The 23,875-nt window shown below is 39.7% G+C and overlaps 1 protein-coding gene across 1 annotated transcript; it reads right to left on the bottom strand.

The window, feature by feature from the left end:
- Window positions 1–3,237: 3,237 nt before the first annotated feature.
- On the bottom strand, window positions 3,238–7,540 carry hoxb13a (homeobox B13a). Its single transcript, XM_074655119.1, has 2 exons — window positions 6,415–7,540; window positions 3,238–5,120 (listed from the first exon to the last, which is right to left on the bottom strand). Exons 1-2 carry the CDS (start codon window positions 7,154–7,156, stop codon window positions 4,873–4,875), a joined length of 990 nt encoding a protein of 329 aa, XP_074511220.1. The 5' UTR covers window positions 7,157–7,540; the 3' UTR covers window positions 3,238–4,872.
- Window positions 7,541–23,875: the final 16,335 nt, after the last annotated feature.

The raw sequence follows: 23,875 nt of genomic DNA, 5'->3' as shown, positions 1-23,875 counted from the left end.
TGACATTTTCTATTTGAAAAAAAATCATACAAAAGCAGGTGGGAATGTGACAAAATTTAAAGTGTAAAATTATATATATTTATGTGTGTTTTTTTTTTTTGCATCACCCAGCCGTCAGATTATTTCCATTTTTTTCCTGACCTGCTGTTGATGAGATGGAATCTGAAAAAGTTTGCTTTGGTCTGAGTTTAGTAGAAAACTTTTCCATTGCAGTTGTTCGCGTGTAGAAGACCACATGAGTCGGGTGGTCCTCCTCCTCCTCCTCCACCTCCTCCTCCTCTCTCTGGTATTTGGACTAAAGGGGAGAAAGGGCTTTATGAGCTTCAGGGCTTCCGTCAGTATTGTTGGTTTTAAAGGAGGACAGAGACGGAGCCGTAAAGAGAGTCAACAGGCCAGCAGAGCACACCGCCGTTTGTCAAGTTCAATGTTAATGTTTAACGGTCCGACACACACACACACACACACACGCACACACACACACACACACACACACACAGGAAATGAAAGTCAATTTTACCTTGACCAGAATCAAGCTTCTTTTTTTATATATTTCTGTTCTAAATTAATATTTCCCCCCATGGACTCAATAAATCAGCTTCTATATATGCAGCTATTCTATTCTATTTTATTCAATTTAATTTTTCTGTAGAAGTGTGTTCATGTGTTTTGGTTGCTAGAGGCTATTCATATTTTCAACAAATCCTAGTCATCTATATTCTCCACCACATAAATGAGTAATTAAACATCTACAGTAGCATAACTATCTCTCTGTATGTCTCTCTCGTGTGTGTACACGTGACGAACACGCACTTTTCGTCTCGTTTACTGTATCTAAAGGACATGTTACTGTTCCAATCAAACTGCAGAAGGCCTGGACAAAGTACAAAATGTGTAGCCGACGTCTAAACGGTAAACAAAGTAACTGTATTTATTTGAGATTTTAAAAGATAGATAAAGAAGCGTGCGCAAAAAAAGACCAGCAGGGTTTTTAATTGGATACAGAACTCGTGTTCTCATTTGAAAAGCAGCCACCTTAAAGCAGTAAGGCCATTGGGCCGTTCAGTGTGGAATGTCTTTTTGCCATTTTTATTTTTAATGTTTGGGAAAAAACGGCTTCATGCTGACCAACATCTTTCCTGAGACTATAAATTAATATTTTGGTCAACCTTGTGAAATATCACCACAGCTATGGTAAGTCTGATTTACTTAACTGGGAGTTTCCTGATTTCAAAGTATTTCAAGTAAACAGTGTCCTAGCATGAACAGTAAAGTGTGTTTCAGTCTGCGCAACGCTTTGGCGCAGTTTCACAGGTCTCAGGTTTGTCCCTTTTGGAGAGAGAGCGGACGGCCTGCGTCATTGGTCCAAATAGCGCGCAGTGCACCATTTCGCGGCGCAATTAAACACATCATTTCAAACATTTGCAGTCAACCTTACATGGAGATGTAAAAACCCGGAGGTCGACTTGTAATAACAGGTTTAATGTCCACAATAGAAATCCTTTTGACTTCGTGATTCAATGTTGAACATTTAAGATTCTGTCAGAGCAGCATAGAGAGGGTTACAGTTTGAATGACGTCGCCACGAGTGGACACGTGTGTCCAAACAACAGAGGTGGAGGATGCTGTGATCCTCTCAATGAATGCTGTGTTGGAGTTCAGAATTCAGCTGATGCTGCACAAAGTTCTGAGCGTTTTTTCTGTTTATCTGCTCTGGTGTTGGACACTGACAGAGCAGCTGGATGGATGCATTTTTGTTAAGCTAACAAATGTTCCACGTGACACCAACCGGGGTCCTTCCTCCCAGGTGGACCTGAGACAGGCCTTGGACATCATCCACGCTGTGCAAGGAAGTTACAAGTTATCTAACGCCAGATGCGCCAAACATTACGCACGGCTTTCTGTCACATCCCCGTTGTTTTTGGATGCCTAAATACTGACGTAATACAACGTCATCATTTGTGAGCCTGCAGGCTGCTGCTGCTTATGATGATGATGATGACTTACCATCCCTCTACAAAGATGATATAGACGGACACGTAGCCTATATCGTGTACCCTCCCGCAGCTCACGGATCAATGGTGCACTGGAAGCTGCTGATGAGTGAGAGAGGAGTTAGTTGTCATGCATATAGAGCTGCATGCCGCAGTGTGTGTGCGCGTGCGTGCGTTTTGGTGAGCTGGGGAGTAGGGGGGTGTTTCTATCAGAGCAGACTACACTACACTACACTACACAACACTACACACTGCTGTCATAAAATGATCGCAGGAGACTAGAGCCTGGAGCCGGTCACGTGACTCTCAAGGTCAAGGGCTTTCTCTCTTTCACACACACACACACACACACACACACACACACACACAATGCAGGCTACAATGGTATACACAGGACCCACAAACAATAGCGCATTTGAATGTCTATTCTTTTCGCGTTGGTTAGGTTGTTTACAGATGTGCAGGTCATAATAGAGATATTTAACACTGAAAATAGTTTCAACGCAATTACTCTGTATTATCATTATTTTGTGTTATCTTTATTCTGTATTCTCTTTATTCTGTATTTTCACTTCCCGCCAACTCTCTGCTCTCTTTACCACTTTTTCACTTCACGTGTATAATTTATTCTGCTCAATTTCCCTTGTGAAATATCTGTCTTTGATTTTAATTTGTGTTCTTGATAATAATAATAATAATAATAATAATAATAATAATCATAATCATAATCATAATCATAATAATAATAATAATAATCATAATCATAATAACCATAATCATAATAACGATGATTTTGGCTTACACTTAATATAATTCAATACAAACCAAAACAGTAAAACCCGCTCAGCCTCTATCCCATAAATTGCTCGCAAACGCTGTAATTTAGAGCAACTAGGCGTTCAGTAATTAGTATAATTGGGGTTTTGGATGAAGTTTAATTCATTTCATGTAATTAAATTTTACTCCACCACTTTTCAAATACTATTAAAGTCTGCTTGTACGCGCTCCGCGTCTCTATACACCTCATGGTCGCAATACTTTACAGAACCGGGTCCTGAAGTGTTCTGAGGTCTGGAGGTTGAAGTGAGCTGCTGGAGGAAGACACAGTTCATAAGGGGAGACACGCAGGTGAATATAAGGTAAAAAAAAAACACAAAAAAATAGTAACTAATATATATCGCCCAGTTGATTACTTACATTACATCATTAATATTATTATTTTTTTGTATTACAAATGTTCTGAAATTTGATGTTCAAATTTGCAAATAAGACATTACCTTATTAACGAAGTGTTAATTTACATACATTCCAAGAACAGAAATCTGAACATTGGATGAAGCCAGGTTCAAAATGATTGTTTCGTTTGGTTGACATATTAGAGTCAAAGGGTTTTTTGGATATCTCTTTGTATCATTCTACAAATCAGAAAATACTGTCATAGCTTTTTAAAAATATAAATATATTTTCTTTTCCATGTTTTTATGAATAACATATTTATAAAACAGGCTGCGAATGATATCCGAACAAACCCGTCTGTAAAAACCCTCAGAATATAGAGAGGAATGAAACTGTAAAGTTTGGTGGATGTGAGAGCTGTGGAGATTTCTGGCTCAGAGTCTGAGGGGGAAAAAAATATTTTTTAGATAACAGCCTTAAAATTCCATACATTTTGAAGACACTACAGGTAGGTAGGGTACCGGATGTAAATAATATCGCTATGAAACTCCCCCCGTGAATTACTTACATTAAGACGATTCTTTTTTTTATTAACTTTTCTGAAATGTTATGTTTAAATATGCAAATGAGTCTTCATCTATTGCTAACATTTGGTGAATTTAGGAGAAATCTACAGACGCAAATAGACACAGTAGTGAAATAAAAACCTAAATGTGTATTGTGGATGTTTTCTTTCCACTAGTCTTAAAGAAGAAATGCTATGGAAGAAAAATAGACCAACATTTCCAAAATTGACAAATGCATGAAAAAAACAATGTTTTTGCGTGAGGTAGAGAAAAATAAAGTCTGTTGCTGCGATGCTGTGATGGCCTTTGACCTTTAAATACACAGCTGTACACTTCCAGTAAAGAATGTCAATACTTGGTCAAACTGAATTGGTGGGAGGTTTTGTTCACACGGGTCTAAACAGGCCTGTGAAATGATAGCAGGACATGGATAGCATAACTGTGGTGATGTTCCAGAGGGTGGCCTGATCCAAATATGAATTCACAGTCTCATAAACACGTTTTAATCTGCATGACAAGTCTGAGCCATCAGTTTGCAGGGTATCAACTTCCAGCGTTTTGTTGTGAACTAAATGCAGGATTTGTTTGCACATTTTACGGGCAGAGTTCAGAAACGACAACCAGAAACGAAATTACGCACACGAATCCAACGCTGTGAGTTAATATATTGATGGATTTGAAGACATAAAACCTACTGGAGACTACTTCTGGATTAAAAGGGTTTATTAAGTGTTGCACTATACTTTGATTACAGGCGTTATAAACAATATACACAGCATAATAGTGTGTTTTTTGGGCTATAGGCTACAGGACAACACTGAGAAACAGTAAAACACACAGACAGTAGACAGGACAGTTACATGAAAGCAGGCAGGAAGGTGCTGTATTTACAGGATGCCTCTGAAGGAGATGGTTCATCAGAGGGCTTTGGTTCGTTTTCTTTTATTTGTCCTTTTTTATTTTTCTTCCATTTGTTTTTACGCACACGGTTGCGCACAGTCCCAGTCCGTCAGTTCGTTATTTCCTCCATGTTTTTTTTTTTGTTATTTCTCTCAGTTCATTATTTAATGCATAACACGCAAATACACCAAAGTTCCTTCCACTAAATCGTCCAAAGGCTGCAGAAAAACTGCATGATGCTACGGAGCGGTGGTTTTCACTTTGGCCACGAACTTCTTCTCCTTCACCCTACGGTTCTGGAACCAGATGGTGATCTGCCGCTCCGACAGGTTGGTCACGGCCGAGATCTTCCTCCTCTTGTCCTTGGTGATGAACTTGTTGGCGCCGTACTCTTTCTCCAGTTCTTTGAGCTGGAGCTTGGTGTACGGTATCCGCTTCTTCCTGCCGCGGCGGAAAGGCGAGCCGTCGTGCTGATGCGCCACCACATCTGGTAGAATAAAGCGGACAAAGAAGAAGAAGGCGGTCTATTTACAGGATGTCGGTTTCTAGCAAAGTGGAATACAAAAGTGTGCTGTGTGGTGTTTAGTGTGTGTGGCTTTAAGGGAGGAGGACAGCGACGTTATGCGTGGAGCTGATTGGACATTCATCCTGCAGACAGACACACAGACAACATGGTGGATGTCTGTTGTGTCTGCAAGCAGCACGACCACGCGGCTGACCTGCACACAGCTATTCCTCCTTGTATCATCCTTGTATCCTCTTTGGATTGCTTTGTATTTATTAATTTGTATTTCATTGCATATTGTCAATTTCCCCTGTGATAAATAGCCTAAATCACAAATTACTGCGCTGATAGTTCTAATTAATTCTTTTATTCTTCTAAGTGTTATGTGTGTGTTAACAACAGCTACTATATGAGCATTAACCACCCAATAATTAGCTTATCATCAGGTCAACAGGTGAGTCGAACAGTACCAGGCAACACATGACCTTTTGATTAATAATAGCCTTTCCTTAAGGAGCATGGCAAGGCACAATATACATCTAAATATGAATATGGTCATCTATACAGCAACAGATAAGAATGCACAGTTCTAATAATACTAAATTACGCTCCAAACAGCGTGTCTTATTGCACATCAGTTGCACAAAACGCTGTCAGACCAGATGGGATTGATTGAGCTTTGATTAAAAGCCACAAGTACCTGCTTGAAGCACACTGATATAATATATATATATATATATATATATATATATAAACACTGATATATATATATATATATATATATAGAGTAATTATGTAATAATTATAGAATGTATATAATATTAAGTGTACATATATATATATATATATATTGTATATATATCAGTGTGCTTCAAGCAGGGACTTGATCATTTTGTAATAATTATAGAATTATAGAATATATATACTATTAAGTGTATATATGTGTTATATATAAGTATATATATATGTATATACATTTAATATTATATATATTCTATAATTATTACATAATTACTCCAAAATGATCAAGTCCCTTGAAGCACACTGATATATACACTTAATATTACATATATTATATAATTATTGCATAATTGCATTAATTTAAATGATGAAGTGTGTATTTTACTATCAGAGCATAGTTTGTCAGTGTAACAGTGGCTACTTTTCAATTCTATAATTGCTTCCTAAACAAGTCACAGACTAAATGTTGTCTTGTAGCAACATAGCAAAATTCCTTTCCAGACGTTTTACAGGAGAATAAAAATGGGTTTATTACCAGCCAGAGCGGACTTCCAGAGGTGTCCTGCCTGTCCCTGGTCCTTGGAGCAGTACATCTGTCCCCCCCAGCCGTTGGTGAGAGCCCATGGCTGGTAGCTGTCCATGGGGAGCGTCAGGGTGTCATGGCGCGGCTCACCGGAGCCCAGCGTCTGGACCACCGACACGTCCAGGTAGCTGGCCATGGACTGGTACGGGCTCGGGTAGCCGTGGTAGAAGGCGAACTCTTTGGCACGGTGGTTCGTGTACTCGTCAGAGTTCACCGCCGTCGTGTCCATATATTGCGAGCTGAGCGCGGCACCCGCCGCCGTCTGCGTGCACGACTTCAGAGAACCGCGCCCCATCCTGCACGGGTAGTACCCGTTACCGAAGTAGCTGTACGGCAACGCGGCGGCGGCAGAGGAGCTCTGGTGCGGCACGGCGGCCGCCGGACACGGCCCTGCCGCCGGACACGGACCGGCCGCGCACTGCTTACCCGCAGACAGGCCTGTCTCGCTGGAGCCTGCAGCGGACACGTCCACTGTGGAGTAGCCGGCCGAAGAGTGCACCAGGCCGGACGGATGTCCGCCCAGAGCCGCGGCGGCCGCAGAGTGCGCCATAATGTTGCGGCACTGGCTGGCGGCGAAGTTGCCGCTGCCCACCAGCCCTTCCATGTTCTTGTTCAGATCGTCCAAGTTGTTGTCATACACAAACATCACCGTGTCCGCTGGCCAGCGTGGGTTTAAAACCAAGGAGGCTGTCATAGGCGCTCCTTTTCCCGGTCTGGCCTCCGTTCGTCTCCGGTTCCCTCTCAGACTCGGTCCGCTCCGGTGCACTTTAAGCTGCTACATTGGCTGAATGAGGTGAACCGGTGCACATTTATTCTCCTCTGATCTTCTGCCTCTCGTGCTCACACACACAAGCTCAGGTAATGCACTTGTACCGTCACGCGCGCTGTCACAGCACGCGTGCGCTGCCTTGTTACTGCACAGTTTAGTGACGGTGCTTGCTCCGAGGCAAAGACTCCCGGTAACCGGCCGGACCTCCGGTTTACATCCTCCCAGCCGCAGCCTTGACGCAACAAGCCCCCGCGGGACCAGGAGGAGGGAGGGAGGGCGCGTGTCCATTGGATGAGACCGGACGGTCACGTGATGAGGCAATAGAAAAAGAAAAAAAAAGCAGGAGATGAAGAGACTTGTTGGGGATTGTCAGTCAAAGAAAAATATTTTTATGAGGCTCGAGCTGTGGCACGAGAAGAGCATGAGCTCTGTGGAGCGGTTCAGCTCCCTGAATGCGCCGCTTCTCCTCGTGCAGCTGCATCATGTCAAAATCAAGTGTGTGTTCTCCTGCGGGCTGCCAGCAACACTGATATTATCATTGTGACAAAAGAATAAATCACTTCAACGGTTTTTGTGTTGTGCGTCAAAGCGCATGTGGAGTGCGCACTCAGCAAACGGAATTGCCAGAGCTTGAACTAGTTTATATCATTCATGTTGGGTAAATATTGTCTATAGTCTACACTAGGTGTGGATACACCTGCAGTAGACACAAGGACGGAAATATGAAGTCAATTAAAAGTCTAATATGATATTGAAAGAAGATGAATGCTGATTTGTTCAATTCTTCTAAATATGACCTGTGATATTCGGTGGAAAAAAAAAATTGAGAGTTATGGACACATTTAAAGACTTATAACCGGCGCTGCCAAATGCATGAAAAGGAGTTTATCGTTGTCATAAAAGTATTAGAAAATATGAACAAACTAGGAGTATTCCCAGCGTTTTCAAAAGAAACATTTGATTATTAAAATAATTGTACCCGCTTGGACATTTCTCAGCCTGAATTTATGTGCGCTTTTAGCCACATGTCCGCTCTCACACCATCAGACTGAAGGAAGCGTAAAAGGGGATTTATGGAAGGGATTTGGAGGTCTTAAGATTTCAGAAATGTGGCTTCAGTTCAAAGCGCTTCAGAAAGGTTTTTCACGGCACTTCTGAGCCGCGTTATTTGCGTAATCATTTCACTGGCTGCTTATGGGTTTGAATTTATGTGAGAGCTGCTCTCTCTCTCTCTCTCTCTCTCTCTCTCAAACTGCGCCTGGTGCTGTTTGGAATGAACTCTTCTGACACTTTTTTTATTTTCTCATCCATTTCTTTAGGATCAACCTCTTCATGCACCCAAATCCTGCATGCTGAATGCGCCTTCGTGGATTCAATGTCACTTTCTACGTGCATTAACGCCAAATGTGCCACTTCATGTTTAAAGCCGCTTCCTTGGATGAATGGCGCGCGATAGGTGACTGCAAACAGGAGCCAGTATTGTCCTAAGAATAATATAGTTAGTTGTCATTATTAATATCCCTTCAGTGGGATACTGTTAAAGAAAATAAAAGACTCAGTTGATGCGTATATAACACGCTATGTTTTTTGCATATTGCTTCAAATGGAATCGTGCAGATTTAGCACTATTTTATAGAGTTATTTTGCATAAATGTGGTATCTGTGGAAACGCACAACACCACGAGCTTGTAATACTGAAACTTTGACAGTGAGTGCAGCAGGACTGACCCTTCTGAGCAAATGGCTCTAAAATGTGGGCGAGTATTTTATTTTGTTTTATTCTGGTTTGTTCATCCGTCCGCTAGGCCGCTGCGGTGATCAGGCTACTTTCTTTTCCTTTTCAGGTCCTATAGGGGCTGAAGAAGTCCACGTTTCGTTGTGTGTGAACCGCAGAATAGATTTCGTAAAAAAATACACATTTTTTTTTTGCATTATTGTTTATATCAGTCTGTTGTGTGGCAGCAGAGAACAGCAGCAGGTGTGAAAGTACTCCAGGTGACGGGAGGCGGAAGCTGCAGAGGATGAGAGCAGGACAGTAAACACACTGTCTGTTTGTTTCTCTCCGTGTTTACTTCCAGCTGCGTATATCTTGTCAATCTGGAGCATCCACAGTAAATGGAAATAAATAAAACTACTTGTTTGAGTTCAGTGGAGACTGAATTGATAAAACAGCATGTTCAGAAAGACGCACTAAAGAAGTATAACGTAACCTGAAATGTTAATTATTTAACAATTGAATTTAACGCTTTAAGTCATTATAGTTTATATAAGATGACTGAAAGACATGAAGAAGAATCGAGAATTTCTTTGTTTATTTTTAATTTTTTTCCGGTTTTACGTTTGGCATTAACGACGGATGTAATATTTCAAAATGAATAAAATAAAACAATGAAAAAGAAAATAAACAAGACATTAAAAACAAACTTAAATGAAGGTCCACTATTAGGGATGGGGTTTTGAAACTAAATTCGCTGATGAATACCGCAAGATGCGAGTGAAAGCTCCAGAAAAAGGCACAATAAGGAAACTCTCACTTGGTGTTTTTTTTTTGTTTTGCTTATTGTTTATCAAACTATTGTTCTAATGTCAAGAATTAATGTTCAAGTAAAATAAGCTAAAAATAAAAAAAACATTATTACGAAGTAGACTAGCCTTAGTGAGAAGCTGTTTGGGTTTTGAGGGAAATGATGGAGTCTTTGATACCAGAAACAGAAAAGAAGGATGAGCAGTGTGAACATACTGTGAAGCTATTAGAAGAGTGTCTGCCCTTCTCTCCCACTAGATTACAAAAAAACACATTCAAGGATACATCACCCCTCTGTGTGAAATGTTTAAAAGATCAAGGAACTCTGTCAAACCAGTTCTTACAATGTCAGGTTTGTTTTTGGGGTCATTTATTTGATTTTTTTCTAACTGCGTTATTTGTGGCGGCTGAGGGAGAATGAAGGATAGACACGACGCTCAGGTTATCTCACTATCTGCACTGCTAAAACTCATGGTAAAAATCTGGAAATCTGAGAAGTCCTCAACATTTCAGAAAGTATTTTACATCTATAGAGAAAATAAGATCCACTCTGTCAAACAGAGAATAACCAGTCGTTGGTCTGCTTGAAACATTAGAGTGAATGGTTAATGGCCTAACAGGTTCACTGTGTTATGTGTCAATCCCTTGCCACTGATACATTTTCCTCTTTTTTTTCGTTAACGCCAATATTAGTTTTTCTTTTCTTTAGCTGATTTTTTCCTGTGCGTATTTCTATACATCTCTTCAAATTCAATAAACATGTTAAAAAAAAAGAAAGTGTTCACATCATGTGTATATCGCAGCCGAGTGAATGTGATTCTATCCTCTCTGTGTGTGTGTGTGTGTGTGTGTGTGTGTGTGTGTGTGTGTGGAGTTCCGTTCCTCCATCCCATCATATCATAATAACACCTAGTCCACTGCTTTAAAAAGCTTCGGATTGAAAAGTCTCTGAAGTGTTCTGTGGGTTGTGCAGCGTGGGCGACACTGGACAAACACACACAAACCACCCAGACAGCCAGTCTCTCTCCCATAGTGTGGTCTACTGGGCTGGGGGGTAGGGGGGGCAGACTGGCCCCTGAGGGTCAAGGTCAAGTTTAACACGGAAAGGGAGAGAGGGAGAGGAGGAGGGTGGATGGTGGATGGTGGATGGTGGAGGGGGGGGCAGACAGAAAGAGAGACAGATGTAATGAGCTCAAGTTCAAGGCCACCGCACACCTTGAAGCTTCTTCTGTTTCTGAGCGCGCGCGCGTGTGTGTATGTGTGCGTGTGTGCGTCAGTGCAGATGACACGGAAGACGCCACGGTGTCTCAGTGATGGGCACCGGCACGGCCCAATATAACCAGTCTAACCGGTATAAAGACAAACATCCCACCACTGCTGCTGCTCACTCCATAAATCATTAACCAGAAGATTCAGATTAGAGGGATTACTTCACCTCAACAAATTATCAACACAGTTCTCAATTAAAAAACAGCATTTGTGCATTTTCTCCCAGTGATTCACGGAGCGGTGGGCAGTTAATTACTGCATAAATGTACATGGAGAGATAATAAGAGAGCAAAGACCCAGAATCTCCGCGTACATTTGGTCCTCCCTCCAATAAGGAGACGTCATTTAAAATGGGGACTGAAAGAAAATGTTAAAAGGAACTGCGATGGAACCTAAATTAGAAAAATACACAGATAAATGCTCATACATGCAGCATCATGTTATTTTGTTTTTATTTATACTTAAATATGGCCTACTTTGTATCTGTGGTCTATAACGGTGACATCACTTTGCATTATAATAACTCACATGAACGAAAGTTCTGCCGTCGTTTCATCGTGACCTTCCCAAGCTGCTGCAGACATCCCCACATATGATTTTATTTTGATATGATTCAGGTAGCTTTTTAGTATCATATTTGGTATTCAATTTGATTCAAAGTACTTTATTCGTTCCTCAAGGGGCAATTTGAGTCAAACACCAGCACAATCAATTCATTCACACACAGAAAACGATGCAAAAATACTACTGTGGAAGGCTTAATGATATAGTGGCAATCCAGCGCTGCAGAACGTCCCCACTGAAAGGCTGGTTGTTGAGACACCAAGAAACATGGATGATGACCTGGTGATTGAGTGATTTATCCTTGAAGCCTACCGGACCTACCGGACATATCAGGCCCAGAGGCCCCTACCGCCACCAGTGCCTCTGACATGTCTTGTTGGAAAGTCACTTATCTTATTACATTGAACATCTCCTACCAAGTCTGATCTGATATGTTATAATAGTTTTTTTCCCCTATTATACAGCTGCGTAATAAATTTGTAAATATTAATTATTAATGAATTAAGAGTTGATACTACAGGTGAATATAGTACATTTTAACTGCTAGATATCACAATTAAACTTGCCCAGATGATTACTCACATTACGATTCTGATCATGTTTAAATACGCAAATGAGGCTTTATCTAATGCTAACTTTTGGTGAATTCAGGAGAAATGCACAGACGCAAATGGATTTGCATTTATATAAATAACCTGGGGCTTTTCCCGACTATTCACAGCGGTTTACACTACATTTCAGCATTCACACACACATGGCAGAGGCTGCCATGCAAGGTACCAACCTGTCCATCAGGATCTAATATAAATAGTCATTCACACACTGATGGCTCAGCCTTCGGGGTTAAACATCTTGCTCAAGGACACATATATATGTGGACTGGAGGAGCCGGGGATCGAACCACCAACCTTCCGAATAGACCAAGCACAGTAGAATAAATACCTACGTGTGGATGTTTTCTTTCCATTAGTCTGACAGAAGACATGTAATGGAAGCAGCTCAAACTTGACGAGTGCAGTGTCTGTAGTGTCTCACCTTAAATATACAGTATGACGCCACAAAAAGCTCTTTATAAGAACATATAACCTGCTCCACAGCATTTAGATGTATATCTGTGGAGAGGTTGGATCTGCTGTGGTAGGACGCACAGGCACTTTTCCTCTACAGCATTAACAAAATACTGAGAGAGCAGCACTCTGCAGGTTAATCTTATAAATGTAGCTGAAAAAGACGCAAAACATTGCGCGGGTGCTATGCGGGCATACTACTGTAAGAACACTGTTTACAGATGAAAACCGACGGAAATTATTAAATGACGAGACTGACAGTATTTTATTTCACAATTCAACATCGAATGGATCCACACAAAAAAGAGCCAGATCACCAATACAATGAAAGAAATAAAAATGTTTGGGTTGGCACAAGTGGTGTAAAAGCTATTGATGATGTGATACATGTCGTGTCTTTGCACCTGATATAAAACATGAGTTCAGGCTTCATCTCATCCTCAGCCTTGCTTTAGTTTGAGTTTTCTTGGTTAGTGATGTTATCCATCCATCAATAAAATGTCACTCACCATTGCTGTCTCCATCAAAGGACATTTTTTTTCTTATATTCCTATAAATTTACCAGCTGTATTTACTATTACTACAATTCATTCCTAGCAGTCAGTCAAAAATCAAATATTATAGGCCTATACCACCAGATTTGAGAAACTATTTCCAGGTGGTCCATCATCATAATTCCAAGATTTAAAAAAAACTTGTGACACGTTGTGGGGGATCCTGTCAAAGGTTGCAGTCTATATCGGGAGTGTCTTTAGTGCTGCTGAGGATATTTAACACTCATCATCAGCTCAGGTGAAATGCAGGGTCAGCAGAGGAGCTGTGCTCCCCATGGCTCCAGAATTAGCTGATGTGCGCGGTTCATAAGTGAAGTGCAGCAACTGATACTTTTGTTCTGTCAATCATATTTTTCTCAACATTCAGCTTTCAGCGATTCAAACTCAACCTATACTGCAGCTGCATTGCATTCTGGTCTGTTTTCTGCATGTATACAGTAGGTCTTAAATTGGCCTCTTTGTCTGACAACAGGACTAAATGAAGCCTCCAAAACTTCTCTGAAAGATGTCCTGTAAGCAAACACCACTGGAGCTGCAGGATGTTGTCGGGTTACCCATAAAAAACGACACAAAAAAAGGAAAACACCAAGCAAAATGTAACCAATAGCTGTTTATTAACGCTGTTTAATAATAATAAAGGTTTTCTTTTTTAAAGTCTTTGCAAATTCCTGCAGAATCTGAATATTTCAACACAGGATCAGCAGTTCGTGAAATAGTCACAAAATGTAATCTATTTGATTCGTGTACATATACACGAATTTCCAATTTTTTTTTGTTTAGTCTGTTTATTGTCAATACTGTATATACTGCTCCTATTTTTATACTTCCTTCTATTTAAATGGTTCATATTTTGTTACACTTTGTTTAGCTCTTTTTTTAGCTGATGCTTCTTGTTTTTTGCACTATCCCCTTTGCTGCTGTACACTGCAAATTTCCCCACTGCGGGACTAATTAATGAATATCTTATCTTATCTTATCTTGACTCTCAGCACAAGTAGTTTTCCTACAAATGTCCAGCAATTTGTGACACACGTGTCAATTTCTGCCCCAGTCTTTTCAAAATAAAACTACTTAGTTAGGTTTAGGAAAAGATTGACTTGGTTAGGTTTAGACAACCAAACTACTTAGTTAGCTTGAGTAAAAGTTTGCAGTTCGGGTTAAAATAACTCAGGAAGTGCTGTAATTTAAGTACGGAAGTTACCTGACAAATAAATCTGGTTTCTCACGGAACAGGAACACCGGTCTCCTGGGCCAATGTCCGGTGTTTTTTTATCCATTCATCCCGAACTCCTCCCTACGCAGTGTTCGTTATGCTACTTCCCGGTTCACAATTATGTGGATTAGATACAAATTGATTTTGTGCTGACCATCACGAAATTTTTTTTTGAAATTTGTGTCTGTGTAAACAAATCAATACATTCAATTTCGTGACTATTTCACAAACTGCAGTGTGACTGGGCTGAATATTTAGAGTGGATGTGAGAGGGGGATTGTTTTAATGTGTAATCCAGCGGGATATCAGTAGGACGCAGGAAGGCCACAGGATTGGTATTTAACAATCTAATTCACTTACCAGAGCCTGCACAAGGGGAAATTAAACTTAATTTCATGAAAAGTAATGCCAGTTGTGAACAATTGTGCATCTCCTTTTAGGAAAACATTGACAAAAACTTTACTCTCACCTTAACCAAACACACTAAACCAAATAGAGGACCTCTGTTAACAACACAGTTTCAGTATATTTGTCTGACTGACCTTCAGCACAAGGTGACCTTTAACAACTGGTTTTCAGGAAGCGGAGCCATAATTAAATTCACAAACAATTTTGTTTTTGCAATTTATTGTGAAATAGTCAAACTTTATTGCGTGCACATATATAGCCAACAAGGTGAAAGTATTTTTTTTTTTTTTTTTTTTTATTATTTTATTTGTCATGTTGGCTGTGAACTTCCCAAATTTCCAACACTATCCTCTTCACAACTATTTCAGGATGCAGCAGATGGTCCGGCTATAAACTGATCATTCTGAGGTCAAAGTTAATGTAGGAGGTGAAAATGATTAACATTCTTTCAGTATAAAAAAATTGATCAGATCAAACATTAAGTCAATATTTCAAAACATTATTCAGTGATGGTAATCAATGTCTGTTTACATGCTGATCAGACTGAGCTGTGGCTACAGTGACCTTTGACCCCATTAGTCTGATGAACTTGAGCTGCTGTTTGAGGAAAAACAGTTTCTTTTTACTGAAAATTGAAATATTCCAATAGTCTAATGGTTCTTTTACACATATTTCCCCCAACACTAAGCCTCATGTGCAGAATAGTTTCATCTTTGGAAATAATACACAATTTTGGCTCCATATAGGAAAGAAGTGTATTTAGTCGCAGGAGTATTGAGTTTATTTTCTAAGTGCCACTATAGTATTTGAGCCTTGCTCAGCTTTGAGAGAACATACTATACCACCATGTAAACCTGCATGTGTGTTGTGCCTGCAGCTCTGGTGCAGCAGCGTGGTTGTTGCTCCGCCTCCATGCAGCACACAGCAGCCTGCCAGCCTCTCATTCAGCTCCATACGTCATTATTACTGCGGCTCATTAAACTCCCTGCAGCCGTACCTGACGCCTGTGTGAAATCAGGTCATGAAACTGAAGAAATTGAAGCTTGGCAGCCGGTTCGTTTCTATAGACTGGTTTCTATGATGTTCACCAGTTGAGGCGAGGGCAGTGGTGTTCTGTTGGTTAATGAACTGCCTGCTGCCTCCATACTGGCATCCATACTGCCTTAATTATATGTCACGACTCACTTATTCAGAAGGCAAAGCTCTTTAGTTACTCATTAATAATTCAGCTATTGAGGTCATTCAAATATATTCAGATTCTCCATCTACAAGACGGAGCCTTAGGATGAGGGAATGATGCAGGACTCGTCATAATGATAATAATAGTAATAATAATTAGGGCTATCAATCGATTAAAATATTGAATCGCGATTAATTGCAAATTAATCGCACATTTTTTTTATCTATTCAAAATGTACCATTACTGTACATTACATGTATTACATACACCGCTTGTTACATGCATAGTGTCCTTTAAAAAAAAACGTGTGTTTCCACAGGAAGTTAGGTTTAGGCAACACAACCACTTAGTTAGGATTAGGAAACGGTCGGACATTAATTTCACTGAGTAGCGACTCACGTGATAAAATAAGACAACGTACTTTGAGTTTCACACAGGACATGAACACCGGTCTCCTCATTGAAAGTCTTGTGTTTGTTTGACCCGCCCACCCTGAACGGACGCTCACGCTATTAATACTATGTCACTCCGACCGTCGGATAACAATAATAAGGTGGTTTTACATTAAAGCCCAGTTCGACACATACTGTTGCTAAAGGGTGCCTCCATACGTCGGTTTCCGATGTCGAGGGGCACTTACTAAACTTAGAAGTCTGACTCAGCCTACAGTATAACGGGTTTGTGCTCAGGAGGAAGGTTGTTGTCCGTGATGATGATATAACCAGTGAGCCAATGAATACTTTGCTTCTATTTGCTGTTTTGCGGGTCTACTTTCTCTGTGTAGAATGAACTTCACAGAACAAATCAGCTGACGACAGCACATTTGATGAAGCAGCCATTAACACTCCAACGGCCCGCCGTTGGGTCTGGCTGCTATTTGGTCTTTTGGAGGTTGTTGCGGGCTGAGTTTTCAAGCTTGAGTGAAGATACTGGTATCATATGAAACTAAATGACTTAAGGAATCCATTGGTACAAACATGTCATGCTGGCATGTCAGGAGGGAGGCTAAGTACCGCTACGAAGTTACGGCAAAATCTTTGCAAGGAAAAACTGTCATGGCCATTTTCAAAGGGGTCCCTTGACCTCTGACCTCCAGATATGTGAATTAAAATGGGTTCTATGGGTACCCACGAGTCTCCCCTTTACAGACATGCCCACTTTATGATAATCACATGCAGTTTTTTGAATGCAGTATAAATGTGTTATTTTCGCCTACACTAAAAATGGTGTATCTGAATATTTCTGCATACTGGGGTCCCTAAACAGTGTTGAATTACATAAATTGTGTGTCACTGTAAAGCTGAGACTCTTGTGGATCCAATGAGCTCAACTGTATTCATGTGTGATGATGTTAATCCCCATAGTAGCCATTTCATTTAGTAAGACCATTTTTTAAAACTTGACCTCACTGTATAAAATGACCTGTGGTGACCTCTAGGATAACCACAGTCTCATGAAACTTTACAACCACAAACTAGAGACCTAGAGCATTCAGAGGATGGATGGCTAAGGGGGTTTCTGAGCAGTTTACATAACAGAAGCGCTCGCCAGCCAATCGGCAAAAAATTTAATTCTTACAGAAATCTCCAAATGTCAAACGTTTTTGATCCCAAATCACAGCATGGCTTTTTTCTATGGTGTTCCTCAAGGTCTTGGTGTCATAATGTGGTATTTTTTAGGGATTATTGATCATTTTGATCAATTCTCCAGTGGTACATTTTTTTTAAATTTAGCACCAAATCTGTGTAACAAATGGTTTCAACCCCAAAATTGCTGCAACAATTTATGAGACATAATAGAGCATGGGAATGACCATCATATACTTCTATCATAATGTTCTATGCTCTTATACACTTTCACTATTTATTCTAATTGATTAATTCAGTTTTAATTCATGTTTATTTCTTATTAAAGACTAGAACAACTTGACACACAGTGCTGAAATGCATCTTCAGGTTCCCAGCTTTCAGATGATATACACCACTTCCATGTGACGTCTACTGTTGACCTGCTATCTCCACCTGAACATCCCCTGCCCGCTCTAAAAAAGAGGGCGGAATGGTAAGGGGTTAAAGACATAAGATATATCTGATCAGTATGAGAATGTGTTGTCTACATTAAAATTGCAATCATAAACCAAGCAAATGTGTTATTTAAGTTATTTGATTTCTCTATGAAGTTTTGATGTTGATGTAATGTAGGCCGATGTCAGTCTAATTATTTTCCACATTTTTTGCCATATCATGAAACAGTATATCAATTTTCTTTTTTGAAGCAAATCACCTTCACTCAAATACAGGGTTCTACCCAGCATTCATTGTGTCTTGTGTCCTTGAACTTGACCTTGTTGAGCTTAACAAGTGCTGTGTGTGTGTGGGGGGGGGGGGGGGTAACTTCTATTAAAGAGTAAAGAGACTACAACTAATAGGCCTACTTGTCTGTAACAGAACTATTATTATAATTAGTTATATCATTATTTCATCATATTTTTTCTTATTCAGTGGGTCTGAAAATAAAATGAAATCTGTCCCTGCTGTCTGTACTGATGAGAAAACTCAGTCATCTTTTGTTGCATTTCGACAAACCCTCCTACATTTGAATATATAATATATATTTCTGTCTCGTTCATAAAACAGAACATGGTGGTATTATCCTGTGTGCAGAGTCTACAAACAGATGGTGTTTCTGCAGCTCTCTGCTGGGCTGTTACTGAAGAATATTTACGATTGTTCTGTTGCCAAATATGACAGTGGTGATTATTGATTCAGCAAAAACAGAGAGCGATCCAACAGCAATAGTGAGAGCCACATCTGAAGGAGAAAATTAATCTGCAGCAAATTTCATAATTGATTAATCATTTGAGTCGCTGTCACCGACGCGGGCTCGGGTTCGAGTCCCAGCCAGGGACGCTTCTCCCCGGGGCGCTTCACAGCAGCCCGCTGCAGCTAAATGCTTAGGATGGGTTAAATGTAGAGGTTATATTTCATGTATGAACCTGTTTGTACAGTATATGACAATTGTTTTAAAGTTTACGGTTGTTTTTTTTTAGTTTTCTTTGACTTCTACCTTCTATCTTTGAGTTTTTGTTGGTTGACAAAACAAGACAATTGGAGACTTTGCTGTCTTATTTTTCCTCATCTGGTCTGAGGACAGATTGTAAAACCCTTTGAGGCAAATTTATGATTTGGGGCAATATAAATCAAATTGACATGACAAACGATTAATTGATCAAGTGAGAAAATAATCAGCAGATTAATCGAAAATGAACAAAGTGGTTTGTTGCAGCCGAAATTGTAATACTACATACTCAATTTGTTGAGAAATATGACGACAGATTTGAACAGGTACAAAAACGTATAGATGTTGATAACAGAAATATACTTTCATATACTTTTTTTTATGATTTGTGTTTTTATTTTTATCTTTGTATGAATTACCTATCTGTCTGTTGCGGTAGTGTACACGTCTTTCTTGAGAATGTCAATGCAATTAACTCTCTAAATAAAGGTTAAATAAATAAAAAAAATCTAAGAAAAAGGATCCTGTAATTGGACGTGGTGATGTTGCTCTTAATGAATGAATGAATCTGCTAAAAAGGGGCCTTCACATCACCAGTGTGAGGCCATTACGGTAAAGATATCACTGCTCGTCCTTAAGTCAAGGTGGAAACTACACAGGTAATGGATCTTTTTTTTTTTTTTGACTTATATTTTTTCAGTCTTATATTACCCTGCTAGCCTATAATTACAATAATAATTATTATTATTTTCTTATTAAGTTATTCTAAAAAGCGTCGGGAAATAGATGGATGGGCGGACTGGAGATGGAACTCAAAGTAGACTATAGAGAGTGAATAAAATGCTGGTAGTCTACTGTAACTATGAGGAAACCAAAGAAATCATTTATTACAGGGTGGAATGATTTCATAACGAAATAAGGTTATTGTTATTATCAGTGCATTATTATTAGGCTATCATTATTATTATTAGTAGTAGTAGTGGTAGTAGTGGTAGTAGTAGGCTAAGTGTAGTAGCCTAATATTAATGTTAAATTAGGTCGTGTAGCCTGACTGTCTGACGGAAATAAATGAACAGACTCGGTGTGACTTCATGAAAGCCTCCAGGCTCCACGTCCAGACTGAAACCAGCTTTTAGTCTATTTATTAAATTATATATTTATTTCATTTAGAAACCAATGTTAGTGCGTTGCTTCGGCCCTGTAATGTATCTACTGTAACTATACTGGGCGCATTAGACCCGGTAGACCTTAAGAAAATCCACATGGCCGCATGGCTATTATATTATTAAGATGTTTTCTATAGAAATTGAACTTTGTTAAGCAGATAGTCGTCGGTTTATTGCCATTTGTTTCAAAGATACAGTACATGCACTGTTCACTCAGTAAAACTGTCTGATATTATGGCTCTCTGTCAGAGAATGAAGCAGATCGTGTTAAATTCTGTTCATCTAACCCTATACTTTATATTTCGCAATACAATGTTATTTAAGAAAAAAAATAAATGTAAAAAAAATAAATGAATGTATAACTGAGCAGTATCAAGGCAGGAGTTTGAGCAGACATTATACTCAGCTGGTTCACATCTCTTCATCTTTTCTGATGCAAATGAGACGAAAACGTCTGTAGGCTAAGTTTATTTTCTTCCCATGGTTCAACAGTCACTTTATTAAAAAAAATTATATGATGACGACAACGAATGTACAAAATTGAATAAAGTAAAGTACATTTTGCTGTTTAATTTTTAAGTACATAGTGCAGGAAGAGATCAGCTGCTTAGATGTTGAATATACAAATCCCATGATTCTTAAATTCTGTTGTTTCTGATATATATTAAATCATTTTATGCTTTTTTTCGCATACAGGTTTTATGATGTCCACGAATAACCCGATTTAGTTATCATATAGCAAAGGGAGCAAAACAGGCTTGGCTCTGATTCACTCCCTTTGCTACTGTACAGAATGACTGAAATCCTTCCCATCAGGTCAGTTTGCAGCATTAAGCCTCCACTCAGCCCATTAAAATAAGAGCTGCTGCTGCTGCTGTCAGCCAATCAGAATCCAGTTAGTGTTGAGGACACTGACATTAGTTTCTGCTGACAGACAGGATGCAGTTCATGAGGCCTGTGAGGGCAGGTCTCTCTGTATGATGTTCTGTTCCCTCTGCGGCCAATAGGAGGGAGCCTTGTACCTCAAGTCTGACACTCAGGTGATCATCCTGCTCACAGAAACACATGTAGAAGAGCTCTATTAGAGAAATCCCACTTGTGTAGACAGACTATGAGAATGCAAATGTCCACCCACTGTTCAAAAACTCAGTGTTTGCATTTCCGTCTCTATTATGCAGTTTGGTGTTCATATTTCTTCTTCCTGCAGATACCTGGTCAACATATTTGGGTATTTGCAGGAGTTCTGATGGATTCTGAGGGCAGAAAATGTTTCATTGACCTAAAACCCCTAAAACAAAAACACTGTAATTATCACTGTGGTTGAACTTGTTAAACTGAAAGTTATTTCACTGTTGACATGTCCACTCTCTTTCAGGAGGCTTCAGACATCAAGAACTCCCAGCAAGCATGCTGATGCTGCGGGAAATAACGCACGGGCATCGATCACAGGGACGCCCCACACCAACACACATGGACGTACTGAGGAGAGATGCTGGACAGTGCTGGCGAGCTAGCCAGATGTATGGTGGACTGAGACAGCTGGAAGCTCCACTTGAAAGCCCGTCTGGGGACGACCCAATGACATCAATTCCGATAGTTGTATTATCACTCTTTCCATCCACCACTATTGGTTTGGTGTTATCAGTCCTACTTGTATTAGCTATTACAGCTGCTAGGCTACTATTGTGGCTGCTTCTCTATCTATCTCTCTCTCTCTCTCTCTCTCTTTCTCTATCTATCTATCTATCTATCTATCTATCTATCTATCTATCTATCTATCTATCCCCCCAGCCGGTCTCGGCAGATGGCCGCCCGCCCTGCGCCCGGTTCTGCTCCAGGTTTCTTCCCAGTAATCGGGGAGTTTTTCCTGGCCACAGTGCGCTTGGTGGATCCTGTTGGGTCTCTAAACTATGGTGTACGGTCATAGACCTGCTCTATATACAAAGCGTCTTGAGATAACTTCTGTTGTGATTTGACGCTATACAAAAATAAATTGATTTGATTTGATTTGATCACAGCTGCAGTTATTTGGTTGTAATTGGGTGTAGTAATAATAATGAATGCAAGTAAAATTTCATCTTTAATGGGTAATAAAAAACAAGAAACCTGTTAAGGTTTTAGTTCAAGAAGTGGACCCAAATGCAAGAGACCAGGCAGATAGGTGGATGAAACAAAAGCCAAAAAATACCAAACTTCCAAGTTCTGCCAAAACAGGCAGGAAAATAAAATACAGACGCTTTGTCATTCCCCTCAATGTGTGATTGTTGGTGTCCCATGTTCACAACGTTAAGTCTCATTTTCGCTTTATAAACATAGTCATTGTTGTGTTTTCCTAAACTTAACTAAGTGGTTTTGCTGCCTAAACCTAAGCAAGTGTTTTTGTTTGAATTCACAATGTCAACCACGTGTTTACTGCGACCATGAAGTGAAGCCAAGGGGTCAAACAAAGCGTCAGTATGTGACGAGTTGGGTTGAAACATGCTCAACTTTTCATAAAGTCGATGCTCTTGTCAGTGTCACTTTTTGTGAACCGACCAATCACAGCCTAGATGGGGCGGGACACTGAAAAAAGGTTGATGTGCTACAGCAAACTTTCATGATGTTGAACTCTGTATTGTACAAATGTTATTAATATTATACTAGTGGTATATAGAATGCTATTGTACGTAATTAAATGAATATACTAATATTATATAATTATCTGAATATTATATTAGCATTTTACATTTTATTTAGTGTTGTAATATTATAATAATATACTAATTGAGCCAGATGTTTTAATTGCCCTGGACAGTGACCTGGTTGTAGATGGCAATGCTGAGAGAAGTGAGCTGCTGCAGAAATTGCTAATTTAATGGAAGATGGTAGGAAATATGTTTATTTTACACCAACAAATTGCTTCCTGTATTATTTATTTTATACTGTTTAGATGGTTCCAGACATTCATGCTCATTTTAATGTCCACAGAGACGGAAGCACTGTAGGGAATTAACTATTTCCTTGCGTAGTACGGCGGTTATGTCAGAATTGTCCAGTCCACGTACATTATGTGCTCAACACAACACACACAGAGCTACAGATTTACGATTGGCCGGAGACTGCCTTCTGCTTTGTGTCTGTATGTGGGAACAGATATAGTGAATGTAAATGCAAATTTCTGTCTGAATATGGACTTTTTTCCAATAAATTAAGTTCCAAAAACACTATGTCCTACATTTTCCATAATGCGACTTAGTGTCTTTTGTAAGAACCTTTTTAAACAATACGTCCTTCAACCTCCACATGTTAAGTACAAAATAACCACAACCATAAAAGAACACTACGAGCTAGAGTTCAACAGCAGAATACAATGGCAGTGGTGATCATTTCCAACATGTTGTAAAATTCTGCTACGTGAGAGTCTCACATTTTTCAGAGATAATCAGTTCTGTTGTCCCTGCTGATGTTCTTAGCAGCAGCTGCTTCCACTGACTTTTAACACGAAACCCACAGATTTATTGAGCAAACAGTACATCACATCAGGGCAGCAGTTTATTCTGCAGCGGAGTCAGCTGAAACGGATGAAAGATGAACAGCTGCTCGTGTTTGCTGATGCTGCAATGAGAAACACAGTGCTAATTGAGAGCAGAAAGAGTAACTTAAAGTCAATTCTATGACTGACTTTTAGTCCCTGAAACTACC

The sequence above is a fragment of the Sebastes fasciatus genome, chromosome 13, assembly GCF_043250625.1.
Source record: "Sebastes fasciatus isolate fSebFas1 chromosome 13, fSebFas1.pri, whole genome shotgun sequence".
NCBI lineage: Eukaryota > Metazoa > Chordata > Actinopteri > Perciformes > Sebastidae > Sebastes > Sebastes fasciatus.
This window is presented reverse-complemented; position numbering and strand designations above follow the sequence as displayed.

Excerpts from the sequence above, each read along its gene's own strand:
- hoxb13a (XM_074655119.1), bottom strand. The coding sequence starts at position 7,156 with ATGACAGCCTCCTTGGTTTTAAACCCACGCTGGCCAGCGGACACGGTG. Across the intron at positions 5,121-6,414 it reads CTGGAAGTCCGCTCTGGCTG|ATGTGGTGGCGCATCAGCAC; the intron begins GTAATAAACCCA and ends TTATTCTACCAG.